The following is a 21,560-nucleotide window of genomic DNA, read 5'->3' on the forward strand; positions in this document are numbered from 1 at the left end:
TCAGGCGCCGAACGCAGGTTCAGACGCAACATGCTGCATTTTTCCTGCGTTCGGCGCCTACACGCGCCTGAGTGAGTACAGCCCCATTTCAAATAATGACTTGCGTCTATTCCTGCGCTCCCCTGCGGCTGAACACCAAAAAACGGAACGCAGGGGAGCGCAGGTCAGAACGCTCATGTGTAAGAGCCCTAAAAGTCTAAACCATTCAGTCATGTGACTGTGAGTGAGCCAGTGATGTTCATTCCAGTAATATTTTATTTTATTTACAGCCAAATTGGGTTACTTATTTAAAAAGAGATGTGAGGACCTCCAATAGTAAAGAAGAAATCAGTTAAAAAATTGAAAAAATGTATTAGGACATAAAAAAACCTAACACCTATGAGTAAGTGCCCCCAACAGGCACAAAACGCGTTAGGTTTTTTTTATGTCCTAATACATTTTTTCAATTTTTTAACTGATTTCTTCTTTTCTATTGGAGGTCCTCACATCTCTTTTTGAAATGTTGTTCTGGACTTGCACCCTGGGACTGGGGTGAACTGTGAGTAAATCCTCTTAGATTTATTTAATATTTGATTTTGAACTTTTTTGATTCATTAGTTATTTTTGAGTAGTACCGTATATACTTTTCTGTGTGGCATTGGCACAAACCCTGCCAGATTTGGGCTACTTTTTGGGCTTGGAAACCAGCCAAAGTTTTTTCTTTGCCCTAATGTGCCAAAGCCTGTGTCTCCCAATGCATGTTGGGTAATGTAGTTTTTGTTCAACCATTTGCTATGTTTAATGTAAGACTACAATACCCAGCATGCAATGGGACTGACTTGTGTAGAAGTTGGGAGTTAACAGATTTTGAGCTCTGTAACCCCATCTTCCCTCACGCCTTCTTGCGTTTTCCAGTGACTTTCCTCAATTTTTAGCTAATTTTGGGGCAAAAATCTGCCAGCCACCAAAATGTCTAGAGAGGTTGATCAGTTTTACCAATATTTCTTGAAATTGTATATGTGTTAGAGCCTTATGGACCCCCCTCTGTAGTTATGCCCCTGGTGAGGGGCTAATCAATCCCATTTTGCTAAATTTGAAAAAGGCATATTTTCACATATATTCATTTATTTTTTAGGTTTTTTTTGCACAGCATATTATGCTATCTTTGGGCTGGTTCTGTAGCTGACTTTGGCTGGTTTTGGAAATTAGACCTGGCAACCCTGTCAGGGAACCTTCTGCTGGTTTAGACGAGAGAGCAGTAGAATATTCCTCAGTTCTCTCCACGCTCACCATCATGGCTTCTGTTTGGGTGAAGGAGGGAATGAGACCAGAGAGGACGCTGGTAGGGTCGCCACCTCTCCGGTATTTTACCGGCCTGGTCGGTAAAAATGAAGCTTGATCCCATTGTTATTAATAAGGAAAATGCATAAAAATATAGGACAACCCTAGTGACAACCCTAGTTGCTGGTAATAGAGAGATCATAGGACAGAGCCAAATCCCACCAGACCTGAAAATAAATAAGAAACACTAACATATTGTAAATAGGAAATCATTTCCATACAGAGAAAATGGAATACATTGTTACTTTCCTATTGGAGCTGCCATTCAATTTTTAATATTGACCATTCTTTCAGTGAGTTTGGCCGCTCCCTCTAGTACTGCAAATTTACTTTCTGCATTCAAGTGTAATTGAGTTAGATCTTGAAAAGATTATTCATTTGGACAAGTGATCTCTTAAATGGCAAAACGACAATCTAGCCCTGCGCAGGTGTTGGGCCAGTTTGCAAGGGTGTACCAAGATGGCGGCTCTGGAGTCGCTGTCAGTGAATGTGATGCGCGGCAGTGATGTCATCACGCACACGCAAATGTGCACAGCAAACGATAGGAAGAGTCAGCGCCGTAACCATGTACCGGACTCCGATGCGGCCCGCACTTTCCCCAGAAATAACTCTGGATATGGACAGCCCTCGGCGGGAGAGTTCGCCTGATAGGTCTAGTCGCTCTTGGTCTCGGGGTCGCTCCCCCGGCAGGCGACGGTCTAGGTCCCGTTCCAGACCGCGCCGTTCAAGATCCCGGGGCCGGTCCCGTTCCAGACCGCGGCGTTCCAGATCCCGAGGTCGCTCTCGTTCTAGACCGCGTCGATCCAGATCTAGATCCGGGGGGCACTCGCGTCGCTCTGGACGTTCTCGCTCCAGACACCGTCGGTCCCGCTCCAGGTCTCCTTACTCCCGCCGCCGCAGCCCTTCTCCCTACTCCCGCCGCGGGCACGAATCTCAGTCCCACAGCTACAAGTATGAGCGAGAGAGCAGCGACTTGGTGAGTGTGCGGCGATTTAGCCCCTCCCCCGCGCTACTGTGTAACACAATAGGGTTATAACCCCGCCCATGCGCGTCTCTGCGAGTCTGCGGAGCAATCTTGGTACGAGGCAGCGAAAATATTGCCTTCTTAAAGGGGCGGTTCACCTTTCTGTGATACTGTCATGGGAATTTGTTTTTTTCAAAACGAATCAGTTAATAGTGCTACTCCAGCAGAAATCTGCACTGAAATCCATTTTTCAAAAGATCATACAGATTTTTTTATATTCAATTTTGAAATCTGACATGGGGCTAGACATTTTGTCAATTTCTTCTTTTTTCTTCTTTTTCTTTTCGTTTTTTCTTTTCTATTTTTTGGTATGGGTGTTTTTTTCTTTTTTTTTTTGGTAGGGTTTCAGCTTTTCATATTTAATTTGAGCAAGTGTTACATGTATCTGAAGATATCTATTTTGGGAGCTGTTTGGATTTGTACATATGTATTAAAGGAGAACAAAACCCCTTCGGCGCTAAAATCCCTCCCCTCCCCTGTTTTGCTCCTACCCTTCCCCCCCCCCCGGGCAAATGCCTGGCATGTGCCAAAAGCCACAAAGTTTTCTGATTTCTTTTTTCGGAAACTTCATGACTTTCGGCGCATGCGCAGTAGAGCTGAACCGGCAAATGCTCCTACTGAGCATGCTCCGCCAAACGCCAGGCAATCCAGGTAGAAGATCGCATGGGAGAAGGTGGCGCCTGTGAACTCCATGGACAAGACCTGCGCCGAGGGGTAAGTAGCAACTTAGGGGCATATGCCCGGGGGGGGGGGTGGTAGGCCAGGTGGGAAGGGGAGGGCTTTTAGCGCCGAAGGGGTTAACTTCTCCTTTAAGTATATGTTACTTTTTTATTGTCCATTTAGATTATGTAGTATGGTCTATTTTCCAATAGGAGTGTTTGGACATGCTGTCTTTGGATTTTAACTATGATCAATACATTTCTATTTTTTTAACAAATGGACGCTGGCTTCCTTGGTGCTCCGTGTTTTCGAGAAAGGGGCAATACGTACCTGCCTTCAGCCTAAGCACTGCTTTCTTTTTCATCTTACGCCCCCCACCCCCATAATCATTAGAAACTTTCATTAAAGTGGTTGTTCGCCCTTCCAAACACTTTTTGTTTTTAGATTGTTCACCATAAACAAAGACTTTTTTCAATTACTTTCCATCTTTTATTTTTTGCAGTTTTCCCAAAATTGTAAAGTTTAAAGGAAACGTATTGTGTAAAAAATAAGAATGTACCAGTGCATTATACTCATTTAGATATAGAAAAATTGTGCTTAAAAAAAAGCAGTGTCTCAGGCTGATTTATTGAATATTTCTGCAAAAACCCTAATAATCCCTCCCTTCTCTTCCACTTCCTGCTCCCTGAATTCCCAGGCTGTGCACTCCGCTCACTGCACTGTAGGACAGGAACCAATCAGCAGCTAGCAGGACCTGATAGGGAACTGAAGCCTGTCTGTGCTTGTGTGACTGCAGGGCTGTGATTGGCTGTCCCCTCCTACTGTGCTTCTGCCAGGGACACGCCCACCACTTATTTAAAACGGACCAGAGAACATCTATAGGGAGCTCCAACAAAGGGGCTAATTTTAAAGATAATAATTTTTAGCACCATGTAAAAGCAAAACCATATATTACTTATAATTGCCTATTTTTTTTTTTTTTAGTTCGTTTTTTTTTTTTTTTACTTATCCTATATGTCTCCTTATAAAGTTTAATGTTTGTGTCTCTGGTGTTTGTCTGGCAGCTCAGTGATCCAGGAGCATCTGAATTGTTACAATTTGATCCATTTCTCAGCAGCATCTCTGGAATATTAGCTACTATTGTATCAATTCTAACAGCTGCCTCTAACAACTAAATGTATCAGTTTAGATCAGTTAAAGAGTCGGCGACCCCCCCCCTGAGAGCTGCTTTAGAAGATGAAAAATGAAAGTTTACACTTTAATATTGGACAAACGGTGACCAATAGAAAATAGAAAGTAATTGGGAAAAGTCTATATTTCTGGTGGGGGTACAGTAGTAGTAGTGTCTCTGAAGCAAACACAGCAGTTTTACCAGTGCAAGGCCACACTGCATTATATTTGTATTACTTTTAAACACTTTCATTTTTTGATGTTACTGTTCCATAAAAAAAAGAGTAATATTTGTCATGTGAGTGCTGTAATATCTGTTCTGTGACCCAACTGTTTGTGGACAGGCTCACTTTGTGGGTCCATGACATCACCATTATTAAGCAGTCAGAGTCAGTATAATGTGATCTTATCCCAGTCTGATTATTGTTCATCAGTTGTTCTTTGAGCCTCTAAATGTTTCTTTGTTTCTCTGCAGCGTCGCTACTCTCCCAGTTACCTTTCTGATAAAGTTGCCGATATTCCTTCCTCCCGACCGGACCCCTTACACTTGCCCCCTGAACACCCCTCCCTGGCAAGTCTCAGAGCTACTGAAGGGTAAGTATGCGGGGAATGCTTGAATGGTTTAGTACCTTTGTCAATACTGGCTTAGTGAAACTGTAACTCACTCCCTGAATCCTGCAGAGCAGTAACGTGTATCCACCACAGGTACTGACAGCTCACACACCTACATAGGATCCTAACACAACTTATAAATAGGGTATAGACACATGCTCAGATTCGGGGAGCGACAAATCTCCTCTTTTTTGGGGCGACTAATCTCCCTAAACTGCCTCCCACCGGCTTCAATCTGTGCAGATGTGTGCGCTTTTTTTTCCGAAAGTCGTCCGAAGTTGCCTTTGGGCGTCTTCAGAAAACGAAGTGCCAGCCTGTCGGCATTTTACATTCTAGCTGGCGGGAGGCAGTTCAGGCAGATTAGTTCCCCCCGAAGAAGAGGCAATTTATCGCCTGGTGACTAAATCTCCCCCCGAATCTGAGCGTGTGTCTGTGCCCTTAAAGGGCACCTATCACAGCCAAAATCAAACGCATATTAAAGGGGTTGTTCACCTTTGTGATAATGTTTAGCATGATGTAAAGAGTGCTATTCTGAGACAATTTGCAATTGTTTTTCACTTTTTATTATTTAAAGGGATACCGTCATGGGAAAACATGTTTCTTTCAAAACACATCAGTTAATAGTGCTGCTGCAGCAGAATTCTGTACTGAAATCCATTTCTCAAAAGAGCAAACAGATTTTTTTATATTCAATTTTGAAATCTGACATATAGCTAGACATATTGTCAGTTTCCCAGCTGCCCCCAGTCATGCGTTTTGAGGAAAAAAAAACATGTTTTCCCATGACAGTATCCCTTTAAGGTTTTTGAGTTTAGATTTTTATTCCGCAGCTCTTCAATTTGCATTTTAAGCAATCTGGTTGCTATGGTCCAAATTCCCCTAGCAACCATGCACTGATTTGAATAATAGACAGAAATATGAATAGGAGAGGCCTAAATAGAAATATAAGGAATAAAAATTTGCAGTAACTACATTTGTAGCCTTAAAGAGCATTTGTTTTTGAGAAGGCGGTCAGCGACGCCTATTTGAAAGCTGTAAAGTGCAAGAAGAAGAAGGCAAAGAATTCAAAAAGTATAAAAAATAAATAATGATATGGCCATTCGATAAGATACTAAAAGTTAATCAAAAGGTGAACCACCCCTTTAACAATATGACTGGTACAACCTAAACATGTTTAATCAAACTACATACGGTATATAGTTTTTTGAAAAAAAATCTGCAGGTTTTAAAAAAAAAAAATCTACTCCTGGCCTTTTATCAATCTTTATCAATTTATGTGTCTTTTGCAGGTAAAAGTGTTAAGTATTTATCTTTATAGTGTTCCTTTGGTGATGAGGGCAGAGACACACGCTGCTATTTCAGGAGATTAGACGCCCAGCGACTTACTGTCGGCTAGAATGTAAATTGCCGGCGGGATGGCAAACTTCGGGCAACTTCGGAAAGAGGGCGATTTACATTGTTGCCGGCGGGAAGGCAGTTCGGGGAGATTAGTTGTCCAAGAGAAGAAGCGATTTGTCCCTGGGCGACTAATCTCCTGAAATAGCAGCGTGTGTCTCTGCCCTAAAGTCTTTTCACTGACCACATCTGGTCTAATCACCCACCCAACTTATCAGTGACATGAGAAAGGCAAGAGCCAGACAGGGCCGAAATCGGCTTTCTAAAATCTACAGCCAGATTCAGTCCCCGACCCCTTGTTAAATCCTCTTTTGTGTTCGTGTCCAGAAGCCTTGTTTTGGCTCTAGCATGAACACACTTTGGCCAAGACTTGGCATGTTGAGCCCATATCCACCGAGTGTGTTGGCGCTGGAGCTGACGCAAGGCTTCCAGATGCAAAAACTAAAGAGGATTCAGTTAGTGTTTGGGGGCTGAAATCTGCCTGCGGATTTTATCAGGCTAATTTTATCCCTGTGTGACCCTAGCCAAAGCCTTCTGATTTATGGCTGCTGACTGTAGGCAATAAGTACTAAGCAATGTAAGGGGAAGAAGCACACCAATTCACACTTCATCTTGTTTATTGCAGACATTGTGGCACATTGTGAATTTTACTGAACGTTTCCTCTTTCACCAGAGTTTACTTCGCCACCAATGTCAGTGACATCATATCCTGTATACCGCAAATTCATTGAAGTTGTGCAAAAAAAACACCGGTGACTTTTACTTTTTTATAGCGGAATTGCCTTCAAAAGTCCGAACGATTAAAAATTTCTCCCCAGACATTTGAGGGGCATGGAACATTTGTTTTAGGGTGGGCTCATGTGTAGGACATTAGAGGATCTCTTTTGTCTTTATTCAGGTTCATATAATAAAAAGTGGCCACTTCAAGCATTTGCACCAACATCACTAATTAAGATGTCCATACGTCTTAATTTACCCACTTTCAAATCGGTGTAAGAGTACTAACGAAGTTTTGCTAGGCAGAAATGAGCACTATGAAATTTTTGCCCTGCCGAAATAATGATGGTGAAAATTCACCAGCGTTCGGCTGCTGAGACGCAACTTTGCATTTTAGCGAATTAGCGTAGTGGTAACGAATTTGCAGTTTGTGTAACGTGGGTAATGTGATCATACACCTGCCCCATTTCCAGTTGGGGTAGTACAGCCATCAGCTGTCTTGCATTTTAATAAGATATACTAATATAGAATATGCGCTCATTTATATATCTACTAGGGATGCACCGAATCCAGGATTCGGCCAGGATTCGGCCTTTTTCAGCAGGATTTGGATTCGGCCGAATCCTTCTGTCCAGCCGAACCGAATCCGAATCCTAATTTGCATATGCAAATTAGGGGCGGGGAGGGAAATTGCGTGACTTTTTGTCAGAAAACAAGGAAGAAAAATTTTTCCCCCTTCCCACCCCTAATTGCATATGCAAATTAGGGTTCGGATTCGGTTCGGTATTCGGCCGAATCCTTCGTGAAGGATTCGGCCGAATCCAAAAAAGTGGATTCGGTGCATCCCTAATATCTACATTTATTGACAATGTAGATCTATTGAAAAGTGCAGAGATCACGCACCGTGCCAGAAATAACCATTCTTCAGATTGCAACACCAACAATAAAGGTGGCCATACATGGGCCGATAAAAGCTGCCGACAGACTGAGTCGGCAGCTTATTGGCCCGTGTATGGGGCCCCCCGACGGGCTTCCCCGATCGAGATCTGGCCGAAAGTCGGCCAGATCTCGATCAGATGGGACAGAAAATCCCATCGGATCGCGGCCGCATCTATTCGTTGATGCGGTCCCGCGATCCGACCGCCCGTTTGGGCATCATTAGGATCCGATTGTTGGGCCCTAGGGCCCACGATCGGATCAGCCGATATTGCCCACCTCAAGGTGGGCATATCGGAGGGAGATCCGCTCGTTTGTTGACATCGCCAAACGAGCGGATCTCTCCATGTATGGGCACCTTAAGTCTTTCTGGAAAACCATATATTTATGCAAAGTACACATTTTGATAAATTTTAAAATTGGTAAATATGGCATTTCAAGAAAAAACTTGAGCTTTACAGCATCTTATCTGCTGTGTGTGTGTATCTTATGTCCAAATTACAAAACCAGTATGAATCCCAGGAATCCTCTTAACAGTTATATGCTTAAGATTTAGAAATGATGTGGCATGCAGAGACCGCTAAAATTAAAATCGTGCAAATACATTGTGCACTGAAACTTGTGTTTTGTAAAAGAGCCCCGAACAGCAAGTCGACCACAGTAAATGGTATATTTTTGAAAACTACGTACAACTATGACCATTTTAAAATGGGTAAAAATGTCTTTCTTCTCTAAACTGCTAATTTAAGATGGATTTAGGGCAGAGGCAAGTGGAGATCCAGGGAGATTTAGTCGCCCGGCGACAAATCGACTCTTCTTCGGGCGTCTAATCTCTCTTACTGGCTAGAATCTAAATCGCCGGTGGGATGGCACTCGGAGCGATTCGTTTTCCGAAGTCGCCGAAGTTTCCTCGTGAGGCAAACGAAAGGCTCCTAGTGCCATCCTGCCGGCGATTTACATTCTACCCGGCGGTAAGGCAGTTCGGGGAGATTAGACGCACGAATAAGAGTGGATTTGTTGCCGGGCGACTAAATCTCCCCGGATCTCAACGTGCATCTCTGTCCTAATAGCTTGTGCTCCCAGTATGTATAGGATTGTAAATCACCAAAAGCAAAATACACAATGGGCAAAAGAACAATGTGAAATGGAATGAAAAAAATCTTATTATTGCCTAGTGAGACTGGTGGTCAGAATACCAGTTCCGCTAGTCTGGTGGAGCAGTACGGAACTGGAAATTGGAATAAAATCACCAAAAGTAAAGAAAGTAATTACACAGAACTCACACTAATCGCAATGGAAAATAAAACACTTTTTAGGGGTAAAAACTGACATTAACAAAAAGAATGAAATTAATATTTTTATCTTCCTTGGTTAAATGTATGAGGCAGAAGTAATGTGCTAAGAAATCACCGCTGCTTTCCAGTTATTCTAGGTTTTATCGCTATATTTTAGGAGGCGGGGCTCTGCAGACAGATCCCCTGATATAAGGGGACAGAGTTCCAGCACCGTGCCTGATAGTCAGATGGGCATTTACCAGGGCACTTCTGACTCCCAACTCCGTCCTGGTTATGCTCAAGCAATACCAGGAATTCAGGAACATGAGTTGAGGCGCCCCTTAGATGAACCACTGCCAATGCCCAAGTCTATACTGAAAAAGCGTGCTGAGCCTGAACAGATGACTGGAGACCCTTCTACTAAGGTATGTGACAACAATATTTATATGTAGACAATACAGGATGAGGGAAAACTTATTGTGTATCTGAAACTTACTTTCTTTGCATATTTGTATTTATATATATATATTGCAGAGAGGTGCCATATTGATTCCCAGTACAGTATGAGGGTGTAGCTTATTGTGTGCCCAGAACATTCCTTCTCTGTATATTTGTATTTATACATATGGGAGGAGGTGCCATATTGATTCCCTTAGACAGTACAGTATGAGGGTATAGCTTATTGTGTGCCCAGAACATTCCTTCTCTTTATATTTGTATTTATACATATGGGAGGAGGTGCCATATTGTTTGCCTTAGACAGTACAGTATGAGGGTATAGCTTATTGTGTGCCCAGAACATTCCTTCTCTGTATATTTGTATTTATACATATGGAAGGAGGTGCCATATTGATTCCCTTAGACAGTACAGTATGAGGGTATAGCTTATTGTGTGCCCAGAACATTCCTTCTCTGTATATTTGTATTTATACATATGGGAGGAGGAGGTGCCATATTGTTTGCCTTAGACAGTACAGTATGAGGGTATAGCTTATTGTGTGCCCAGAACATTCCTTCTCTGTATATTTGTATTTATACATATGGGAGGAGGAGGTGCCATATTGATTCCCTTAGACAGTACAGTATGAGGGTGTAGCTTATTGTGTGCCCAGAACATTCCTTCTCTGTATATTTGTATTTATACATATGGGGGAGGAGGTGCCATATTGATTCCCTTAGACAGTACAGTATGAGGGTATAGCTTATTGTGTGCCCAGAACATTCCTTCTCTGTATATTAGTATTTATACATATGGGGGAGGAGGTGCCATATTGATTCCCTTCAGAGGTCCCCAACCTTTTTTACTCGTGAGCCACATTTAAATGTAAAAAAGAGTTGGAGAGCAACACAAACATGAAAAAGTCCATGGGGATGCCAATTAAGGGCTGTGATTGGCTATTTGGTCGCCCCTAGGTGTACTGGCAGCCTAAAGGAGGGTCCGTTTTGCAGTACACCTGGTTTTTATGCAACCAAAACTTGCCTCCAAGCCAGAAATTCCAAAATAAGCGCCTGCTTTGAGGCCACTGGGAGCAACATCCAAGGGGTTGGAGAGCAACATGTTGCTCGCGAGCTACTGGTTGGGGACCACTGCCTTAGACCATACAGTATGAGGGTGTAGCTTATTGTGTGCCCAGAACATTTCTTCTCTGTATATTTATATTTATACATATGGGAGGAGGAGGTGCCATATTGGTTCCCTTAGACAGTACAGTATGAGGGTATAGCTTATTGTGTGCCCAGAACATTCCTTCTCTGTATATTTGTATTTATACATATGGGTTGGAGCTATATTATTATTATTCGCTTGGACAGTTCAACAAACATTCCTTTTCTTATTAGTTGTATTTGGCCATTTGAGGGGGCCCTAACAAGCTAATTACCTTAACTCAAAAATTCTCGATCTCAGAAAATCAGAAAAACCTTGTCCATTTTTGGGACGTTAATGGAGAATGTCCCCATGCTGTGACAAACAATTTGGCAGCTCCAACAATGGCTGTTTTCAATATATTTGTTCATTCATATCAGTCCCTGACACAATGAAACATTAGGCCTGCACTTCCACTGCTTTGGGCCTTCTTGTAAGGCAGCCATTTTTTTAAACCTCTACCCCGTGGTCTTCACAAAAAGACATAATGTTTATATTTAAATGCATGTTATTTATTGGAATTTAATTTTTTTTCATTCCTAAACTTCTTTGTTTTTTTTCGTTTTTTTTATAACAGGTGGCTGGTTATTTAAATAGCAAAGAAATTCCAATGCTGGGGAGTTTTAGCTCTTCAGAGTCTTCTGGGGATTCTGCCAGCAGAACAGTCGTACAACAGGGAGCAACTGACAAAACTCTCCAATCAGACAGTTTGAGCACCAGCAGGATGAACATCCCTACTGTGGCCCCACCAGGCAGCAATTCCAGACCCTCTCTGTCTCAATCAGATAATAATAAAATACCAGAGTTAGGAAATAAGAATGGCAACCAGTTGTCACATGGTCATAAAATGGATAATTTCCCGTTTAGCGGTGATTCCATGAAACCGTTTTCAGACTCCGTGGACCCTTCTTACAAAACAGCAGAAAAAAAAGATTCTTTTTTTTTGCCACGTGATCAGGCTAAGGAAGAGGCCAAAGCCTTATTTCCTATTCCTGATAAAGTAAAAGAATCCATTGGCAGTCCAAAGAACCAAAGGAACGTTTCAGAAGTAGAAGATGAAGAGTTATTCCTTTATGGTGATGAACAGGGGAAAAAACAAAATGAGGAATCATCAAAAGCTGCCCCTGCAGAAACTCCTGCAACCCCTCCGGCAAACGACGACCCGAATACCCAGGAGTTTGAGAAAATCCATGATTTGTTGAAGACCATTGGCTTGGATATTGGTGTGGCAGAAATTGGCAAACTTGCTGTTCGAACCCAGGAGCGGCTTCATGGTAAAAAACCAGCTCCACAGTCTACTCAACCGGTGTCCAAACAGCCTTCTCAGCCTGCATCTAAGCAGCTTCCCCAAGCAGCATCCACACAGTCACCCATACCAGCAACAAAGCAGCCACCCCAGTCAGCTTCCCAGCAGCCATGGCAACCAGTGCCCAGACAACTTTCTAAACAACCACCAGCATCTCCCCCAGTGGCCCAGAAGCCATCTCTTCCAGCACCCCAACAGAAACAGACACCTGAGCTTCACCATGGTATAAGCAATACAGCCTCTGCTGATTCAGGGTCCAAAACTGGTGTATCCGTGTCTGGAAAAAAGGATAATGAAAGAGAGCCTTCTCAGTCACCCATAAACACAGAACAGGTGCCTATGCCCATTCCTGTTGTTAAAGAGAAGACACCACCCATGGCCGCACCCAAAGTCGAAATACCAGTGCCTGCAACCACAGCAAATCTTCAGGCAGAGCAAGCACCTCCGCCTGTCAGTACTTCTCAGATTCCCATGTATGCTTCCTACCCACCAACTCAGATGCTATCAGGATATGGCATGGCTCCCTCAGTACATCCCCCTAGCTACAATCCCTACAATCCTTACGTAGCCTACCCAACCTCCAGTTGGTCAATGTATGGCCATATCCACCCTTCTCTACCTACTCACATACCACCTCCAAGTAACATGGTGGTACCACCTCCTGTTCTTACACGCAGCAACCTCCGTATTATTGAAACAAAAGAGGATATACAAGTTCCTGTCAAAAATGATGCACCTCCTTCAACAACTGCACCAACAACATTAACACCCTCCCTTACAAAACTAGATCAGGATCGCAGAAACAAGGAGGCTGAAAAAATAAAGGTGAGCTATACAGTGCTTATAGGCATTTTTTTTTTATCATTTGTATCTTTCAAGACCAACATTGTTCTCTGGCTTTCTGTAATAGTCAAATTAGCTGACATAATCGGGTTCTCGAACATGCATTTTGTCAAAGCGATGATGTTCTATATAGTAGTCTATAAAGCTCACAGGCAGCTGAAGCCATAAAAAATATATTTGAGGGGCACATCTGGACTGTGAGCCTCCAGTTACAGTCCTGCTATAACTATATTATAATTATAATCCCCAAGACTCATGATACAGAGCACTAACGTGCGGCTATAATGCCCATAATAATTATGTTATGGAGTAGTAAGGGTAAGGCACACTAGAGTGTACCTGGGCCTTTGTGCCTCAATATATAAATTTCTGCCAGTGCAGATGAGGAAGCAAAATGAGATGCAGCCTTATTTCATGCTGGCCAAATGAATAGAATGATGGAAAGATGGACATACTTTGTATTGCCTATTCTATGGTATCTGGTTCCGACCAACCAGTTGCATATTGCATGATATCTGCCAGTGCATGGTCACCATAACATGTAGTTGTAATCTCTGTGGTACTTGTGCTGGTCGGCATGCACCATAGAGTCTAGCCAGGAAAGCCCAGAAACAAAGTAGCACACTTTGGTTTAATCCACTGTAAAAATAAGACTTTCAATTTTCATTATGGTATCCTTCATGCCAACTCAGGCTATAACTGTGCATATACTTTACTATAATGTAAAAGAGAGCCTTGTATTTCTTGAAGGTGCTCGATGAGCTGGAGGCTATAAAGAAAGAACAGAGCAAGCGGAAGGAGAGTCTGCACACTCTAGTTGCAAAGGTAGAGCAACTTCGACTCCAGCAAGGTGAGACATATTCCTTTAGTGTCAGGTACATGTGATTAAAGCCAGAAGTTTTCGCTTTTACATAAAATAAATGTTAGGTTTTCATGATCTCTTAATTACAGCTAGTGGGTACATAGTATGTAGGTGTGAGATAAATTTATATATACATACATAATTTACACTAGCTTTTTAGTTGCACCCAGTAATTGTTTATTTTAACCACCACAGGGGTCCTGTTGAGAAAAAAGCAACGGGAGAAATATGGGCACAAGGACCCACTCCTGGAGGAGCTGAACTCTGTACTAGATAGCGCACAGAAGCAGATAAAAGCTTTGGATTTGGAAATAGCTGAAGCCAATAAAAAACAACAGCAGCTTTCTAAAGTGGCAGAAATTCTGGGTATCAAACCTACTGAACTGGCTGGAAAACTTTACTCTGAGAAGACTTCTATAAAGAAGGAAAAATCCTCTAGTCCACCCAGTCCGTTGCGCTCAAAGGTAAGTGGAGCACACAAGAGCTTCCATTCTTTCTGGTGTTGGCCCTTGCTTGGGGGCCAGTAAGAGGAATGTCCTGTTGTGTGCAAGTTTCAGTTTAAAAATGTACATGTTTTGTTGGTTGAAAAGATTTGAATGCAATTATTTGTGCTATAAATGACAAAATAATCTGTCAAAGGCAAGACCATAATCACACAAAATGCCTTTACCCAAATTCCAGTGGACGTGTTTTACATGTCATTAAGAATTGTATTATTAGCCCTTTTAAAATGATCCTTGTCTGAAACATTCTTATTTTGTTGTAGGGCTCTGACACCGATCTGAAATCCACCTTTGACTCTAAGGGATCCTCCTCCTCCAAGACCAGCAAATCCGCATTGACTAAGGATGAGGAGAAGCACAGCTGGGATATTGGAATCAAATACAAAGATGTTAAATCTAGCACTAAGTCACGATCCAGGGGTTCTTCAAGCTCTTCAAGCAGCAGCGGAAAGGCTTATAGACATTCAAAACACAGAGGCTCTTCTCCCAAATCTCCAAGATCTAGCTCTGACAGATATGGCTCAGAGCCAAAGAAGTCCACTTCTCCAAAGTCAAGAGGTGAAAAGTCAAAGTCCAAAAGCCCTCGACCCACTCAGTCATCTCCTAGTACTGCGTACCAAGTTGATGAAAAACATTCCTTTGATCTCTCTGAATTGTTTGAATATTATGATGGTGGAAGCCATTGGTGTGAGAAATGCAACTCAGTCCATTTGAAACTGGTTGATTTCTTGTTGCACTTACATGGTACAAAGCACATGGAGGTAAGGAAATTAAGGCAGTTACTGAATGTTAGTTACTTCAGGTTAAACCTGAAGCTGGCAGTCCATCTTGGGTTGCACAGGAAATCTATTAACTTGCTGTAGCAGGTAAAACATGAATGCTAGAAGTTTGTGTTGCACAAAACCATTTTACTGTTGTCTAAACCGTTATTTCTTTGTGTAAATAGGCAAGTGGTAACCGAGAAAACCGTCCCTGGGCTAAGGATAGTGCCCCTAAATTGAAGCAGCGTGGGAAGCAGACCATTTCTCTTCCGTTTAGAGGTACATTTAAGCCTACTTTTTGTTAAGGACTGTTTTCTACTCTGTAATGCATTTCTAACATGGATCATCATACCTTTTGTGTTACAGGTGCAGAGTTCCTGCTTCCTACAAATGCATACTACTGTGAGCTATGCGAAGAGCTGTGTGCAGATCAAAGCTCTGTAGAGGAGCATTTAAAATCATTTGTTCATAATAAAAAATATAAGGTGTGTCTGTAAAACAGTTTTTTCAGTTAATTAGTTTTTTTTTTTTTAAAGCAACTCGAGTTTACATGGCATCTTAGTAAGACACACTTTTTGCTCTTGCTGTGTATTTATACTGAACTACTTACATTTTTTTCTACAGAAACATACAGAGGAAAACCCAACCTATGAAGGAATTAGACAGGAAATGAAGAAAACTAGTTTAGCTAGTTTAGCTGCCATTAAAGAGACTGAGCGAAAGCAACCGATAGAGCAAAAGCGGAAAGTAGAGGAGATTGTACATGAAATTAAGCAAGAAAATAAATCTAAAAGGTCCAAGAAAGAGGAGGAAGATAGTCGGAAGAGAAAGCCTATCGAGCCAATTATATCAGACCCCAAGAAAATCTCTAAGCCAGAGAAAGAGATGCCTGCTAAAACATTCGGCAAGTTCACCTGGAGGGCACACGAGAACAAAAGCCAGATTAGTACAGCTTCTGCTATTGCTTCTACCGCATCAAAAGTTGAAAGCCCCACTGTTACTCAGGAGAACCCAAAAGAGGAGGAAAGTAATAGTCCTCCAGCTAAACAAAAGGCAATTGAAATAAAATTATTGGGTAAACCTCCTTCCCAAGGAAGCAACTTGACTTCTGCAACTACTAACTCTGTAGCTACTAAATCTGCAACTTCTGCTTCACCAACTTCTGCTTCACAGGGGTCAGTAAGACCTAACTTGCCCATTCCTATGGCAGTGCTTAGGAAGACAAGTAGTTCAGCATCTGTAAGCAAACCGGCCCCTCTTAATACCTTTTTATCCATAAAATCTTCCAGTTCTTTTTCAAAGCCTTTACCAGTTGTAAAATCTAAACATGAGGGAGTGTTACCACAGGAAGCGATTTCGAAAGCATTTGGAGGCCAACAGGTTTTCCTGAAGGAAACAAATTATGCAGACAAAAAGCAAGAGGAAACTACTCCAAATATGAAAGCTGAAAATCAAAAGACCTCTCCATCAAGCAATGCAAAAGAAACACAGAAGCTAAAAGAATCTCCTCATTTGTATGATCTCTTTTCCAATAAACCCGAGGCAGATCCTAGCAAAAAGTTGGTTTCCTCTACTCCAGGCGAAATAGACTTTAAACCAAGCATCCCAAACAGCGAACTGAAAAAAGTGGAAAATCCTCCTTTGAAGCCAGATGAGAGTTTGAAGACTCCATTGGTAGCACAAAAATCTGTTACTACTTCCGGCACCAAGACAGTCCCGATTTCAAGCAGTACATCCAAAGATCAGAATGATTCAAAAATTAAAAATACGTATCCGAGTTCTAGTGAGAAGCCTCATTTTCAAGTGCCCAGATCTGTGGCACCTTCTATTCCGACAGTGTCTAATAACAATACATCTGTTAAATCTGACAAAGCAGAATTAAAATCAGCGACTGTTTCTGGAAGCACTTCTGCACCTAGACAGGCAAACACACCATTTTTGTTTTCAAAAGAAAAATACACTTCCGAATCCAAACCAAATACTCCTGTTTCTAAAAGTTGTGCTAACCTCTCAAAACCTTTAGATGCCAAGCCAAGTTCAGCAACTGTAACAACCAAGCCCCTAAGTGTTTCACAGCCTCAATCAAAGCCTTTATTATTCCCTGCATCTACTACCCCAAATATGCCTCCTACTAAACCTGTGTCCAGTTACAGCAGTACTGTACAGTTGAATCAGAAGTTTAAAAGGGCTCCTCTTGCCCTATCAACATCTTTGTTTGGACATATGCCAGGTTTTGCCCGTAATGAAATCAAGATAACATCTGCAGTAGTTCCAAATGCCTCTACAGTAGCTCAGAATTCAAGTGTAAATAAAGAGCAGGACTCTTTGAAAAAAATAGAACCATCAACCCAAGTTAAAAAGCAACCGACTTCTGTATGTAAACCTGAAGCTAGTAAGAAAATGCAAGATGAACTGGACTCTTACTATAAATTTATATCTACTGAAGACGACCCTGAAGATTTGACAACTTCTGAAGACCAAGATGTAGCTATGGAGGAATCAACAGTGACTCCTTTACATGTTAAAATAGTCGCGGCCCCAATAAAAAGGGTTGTTTCTGGGATTTCAAAACCAACTGTAGCGCAAGCAGTATCCGCCACAGAAGAGTTAGATGATTCAAATATGGCTTGTGAGGATGCACCAGAAGCTCCTGATTCATCCTCATATCCAAGTTCCAGTCCTGTTTATGGACATGGGTACTTTTCATCTTCTTATGGTGCCCATAAGACACCAGTGACTGCAAGCAGGTACTCTCCTAAACCCTTGTATTCTACAGGACAGCTACACAAGGTTTCTTCAAAAAAAGGCGCAGGTCAAGTGGATTTACCAGTAGATGATTTTACCATGGAAGAGGACTTGTCTGTATTAACTACTTGTGACGAGTCTGATTAAACCATAGAAAACGGTAAAATCCATCTTGTTAATATTAAGAGTTCAATATTGTTTTCCTTTCACCTGTATTCTAAGGTAACCTGCGTATTTCATGAGGTTTGGGTATTTGTATATAATGTTACCAGTTTAGCCCCTAGCCACACCAAGAAATTAGGTAGATGGTATATTACTTTTGGACTTTTTACACGCAGATCAGTCTGGGAGGTATTTTCTATCTTTTCGCACAGGCATCGATAAACAAAATGCAGTGGAAATGCAGAGCAGATAAGCAGTGAACCTGGTCATTATCGTCCTTCAGTAAAAGAACAACCAAGGAAGACCTTTTCTCTTAAAGGAAATGTTTTGTGCATTCTGGGAAAGATTTGATTTGTCTTTGTGTTCCTTACCAAGCCTGTATATATTGACGTACATAATTGTATTAGAATAATTGTGTAGATACCTGCCTGAAGATGGCCTGATCTACTGCAAATGGGGTAAAGAAAGAAAGCCCTGAATTCTCTGATACCTACAGCTTGAAGTTCATTTGATTAATGTTCAAAAGTATAAAATCAGTTTTGCTTCTGTTGTCCAAATACTTTTCATTATGAGCTGAAAGTCGTTTTAACGTCATTGTACCCTGTTGTTTTTGTACCTTTAAACTAAAGTTGTCCTGTAAATACTCAAAATGTTATTTTAGGCCCTATTGTGAAATCTGTTTAAAGTTTGCTTAAAGAATTTCATGTTTGAAGTTGACCAATGAACTACTTGCTGTGTTCACTTTCCAGCTTAGTAGATGATTTAGTTCCGTATCTGACCTGATCATATTTTGCCCTGTGTTGAGTATGGATGCTAATATGTTGTAGATATTGGATTCTGCTTAGATAATACAATTTTCTTGCTGTAATAATGTAAATGTGTTGATTCTGATCACCTTGCTCCTTATCAAACTTTTTTTCTCTCTCTCTCTCTCTTTAAATTTGAAGGATTTCACGTTGCGGTTGCATTGCCAGTAAATCTGTTAACTGAATGTGGACTTCTATCATCTTCTGAGACCGTCTTTATTTGCAGTTCTGCGTTATAACGTCATGTAAACAATATTGTTTGCTGACACATTGGACTGTTCTTGCCTCCATTTTACTGCAAACCTACTGTGACCTGAATTGCAGCACTTAGTCCATTGCATCTGTAGAAAATGTGTTGTTTTATTATATTATTTTTAATAAAAGTAGGTGATCAAACGTATGCTGCTTTCCATTTTTCTGTTTAAGAATGGTAGATATTTGTAATGAACAATCCTTGTGTTTTAAAGTTTAAAATACTTTTTTTCCCTCCATTGTCTTAAAAATATAAATTTGCTGATGCCTCAACGTTGTATGTTGTCTATAGAAAATAGATTACCGACCTATAGTGTTGAGTCATTTTGAGATTGTTTGTCTTACTGCAGTGTTCTGTTTTACCGTCTCCACTTCAGTGTAGGTTTACCACAACATTCATACTTTTGGGAAAAACAAGCTGTTAAAACATTAGTAAGATGCTGGTAAATCTCATATTAAACAGCAGGACCTCATTAGCTAATGGCACTTAGATCTGCAGTACTTCCTCAGCCCTGGCATTTCTGGAACACACAGGCCCAAATAGCCACAATCTACATAATCTACAGATTGCCAGCTCAGGCCTGTGTTCAGTTTTTGGAAACTGTGTCTGAAACCTTAGACAGTGGGCCCACCAGAAAACCTTAGACAGTGGGCCCACCAGAAAACCTTAGACAGTGGGCCCACCAGAAAACCTTAGACCGTGGGCCCACCAGAAAACCTTAGACCGTGAGCCCACCAGGAAACCTTAGACCGTGGGCCCACCAGGAAACCTTAGACCGTGGGCCCACCAGGAAACCTTAGACCGTGGGCCCACCAGGAAACCTTAGACCGTGGGCCCACCAGGAAACCTTAGACCGTGGGCCCACCAGGAAACCTTAGACCGTGGGCCCACCAGGAAACCTTAGACAGTGGGCCCACTTTCCAAACTATTATTCCTCCTCTCCTTTCTCAACCTCTTTATTCTGCTAGTCTTTATCTACTTACTATATTTTTCCATTGTTAAGCATTTTTCCCCCCATAAAGGAATAGGTAAGGACCATGAAATATGCTAAATGGTTAGAAGCAAGAGGCTCACTGACACCTGGGCCCACCGGGAGTTTTCCTGGTATCCCGGTGGGCCAGTCCGACACTGCCTGTGTTTAGCCTTTAAATATGGGTTAGGCATGGGCCTCTTACAGATGTGACAGCTGGAACATATATTCCATAAAAGCCTCGATTAAGGGTGTCCAAATCCAGGCCTTTATGGTTAAATGTTTATACTTCTTTCAGGGTAGGTGATTCAGAATTCAGAAACATGTAATGACTTATACTAGTCAATAGGGGCTTGTTTCAATCATAAAGACCTTTTTACCCATAGATACACAAAAGCTGAAAACAGAAATACATTGTCTGGAATAGACAAAATGCTCCACAGGATTTGGTGAATTCACACCTAAATTTGCATGTTACAATTTAAGGGGGGAAAGTTGTAATTAATAGGAATGCACTGAATCCAGACTTTGCTTTCGGGATTTGGCCTTTTTCAGCAGTATGACTATGAAGATTACTCAACAGGTCCAGTTGTTTTTTTTTTTTTTTTTTTTTTTTTAATTTCTTATATTAGATATACCTTTTTCAGCAGGATTCGAATTTGCCCAAATCCAAGTGCCTGGCCAAACCGAATCCTTAAAATCGTGTGATTTTTCGTCACACGAACGAGGAAGTAAAAAATGTTTTTTTTACAAGCAAAGCAAAGTTTTCTTTAACTCTTCATAGCCTTCCTAGTTCGGATACAAATCCGTATTCTGCCAAATCTTTCACAAAGGATTTGGGATTTGTTCAAATACCAAAATAGTGGATTTGGTGTATATACAGTAATTAGTGATGAACTTTAAAGCCTGATCCTAAGGGGCAGAGTTATCAAGATTTGAGATTAGAGCTTGCCACAAAAAAGCTCACCCAATTTCTGTTTAATACTATAGGATTTTATTCTTTAATACTATAGGATTTTTAGAATAATATTTATCAATGGACATTAGGAGCTCACTTAATTAATACACTTCTAAAAATCCCATAGCAATAACTAGAAAGTGGGTGGCAGGCTCTAATCCCACATTTTGCTAAAACTTCCCATATGGGTTTGGACTCAGTTCAGATAAACACTCAACATGTAGCCAAATTTGAATTCTGTGCCAAGTTCTAGGATTCACAATTTCCCCAAATTGGTACATGCCTAATTCTAAGGTAATTTATGATCAGTGAATGCAGGGCAAAACTGTGGTTATCATGTAAGTATCTATAATGCAGCAAACCAAATGCTTAGTTAACTTTAACTCTATTGTGAGGGTTTATATTTTAAGAATAATAATAAGGCACATTGAACGAAGGGTGGTCCATAGAATAAACTTTTTTTTTTTTTTAATTAGTGTTAGAAAACTGTAACTGTTAATAAAAAGTTCAAATAGTAACTAACCATTTTTGAATAAATATGTTCCAATGATACAGTACATAAAAGTCCTGTCTCAATCCCTCCCTCTATTGGCCAAGTATAGGACCTACCAATGGGCTTGCCTGACAGTTTCAAAATC

The 21,560-nt window shown here is 41.3% G+C and overlaps 1 protein-coding gene across 2 annotated transcripts; it reads left to right on the forward strand.

The window, feature by feature from the left end:
- Nucleotides 1–1,571: 1,571 nt before the first annotated feature.
- On the forward strand, nucleotides 1,572–19,141 carry znf318.S (zinc finger protein 318 S homeolog). Of its 2 annotated transcripts, none has more exons than XM_018264887.2 (10): nucleotides 1,572–2,296; nucleotides 4,650–4,768; nucleotides 9,287–9,533; nucleotides 11,331–12,884; nucleotides 13,653–13,752; nucleotides 13,960–14,228; nucleotides 14,531–15,028; nucleotides 15,214–15,307; nucleotides 15,395–15,513; nucleotides 15,653–19,141. In XM_018264887.2, exons 1-10 carry the CDS (start codon nucleotides 1,826–1,828, stop codon nucleotides 17,918–17,920), a joined length of 5,739 nt encoding a protein of 1,912 aa, XP_018120376.1. In that variant the 5' UTR covers nucleotides 1,572–1,825; the 3' UTR covers nucleotides 17,921–19,141. The 2 variants fall into 2 exon arrangements, with proteins under 2 accessions (XP_018120376.1, XP_018120378.1); XM_018264889.2 differs by lacking the exon at nucleotides 1,572–2,296 and adding an exon at nucleotides 2,902–3,058.
- Nucleotides 19,142–21,560: the final 2,419 nt, after the last annotated feature.

The sequence above is a fragment of the Xenopus laevis genome, chromosome 5S (genome assembly GCF_017654675.1).
Source record: "Xenopus laevis strain J_2021 chromosome 5S, Xenopus_laevis_v10.1, whole genome shotgun sequence".
Lineage (NCBI taxonomy): Eukaryota > Metazoa > Chordata > Amphibia > Anura > Pipidae > Xenopus > Xenopus laevis.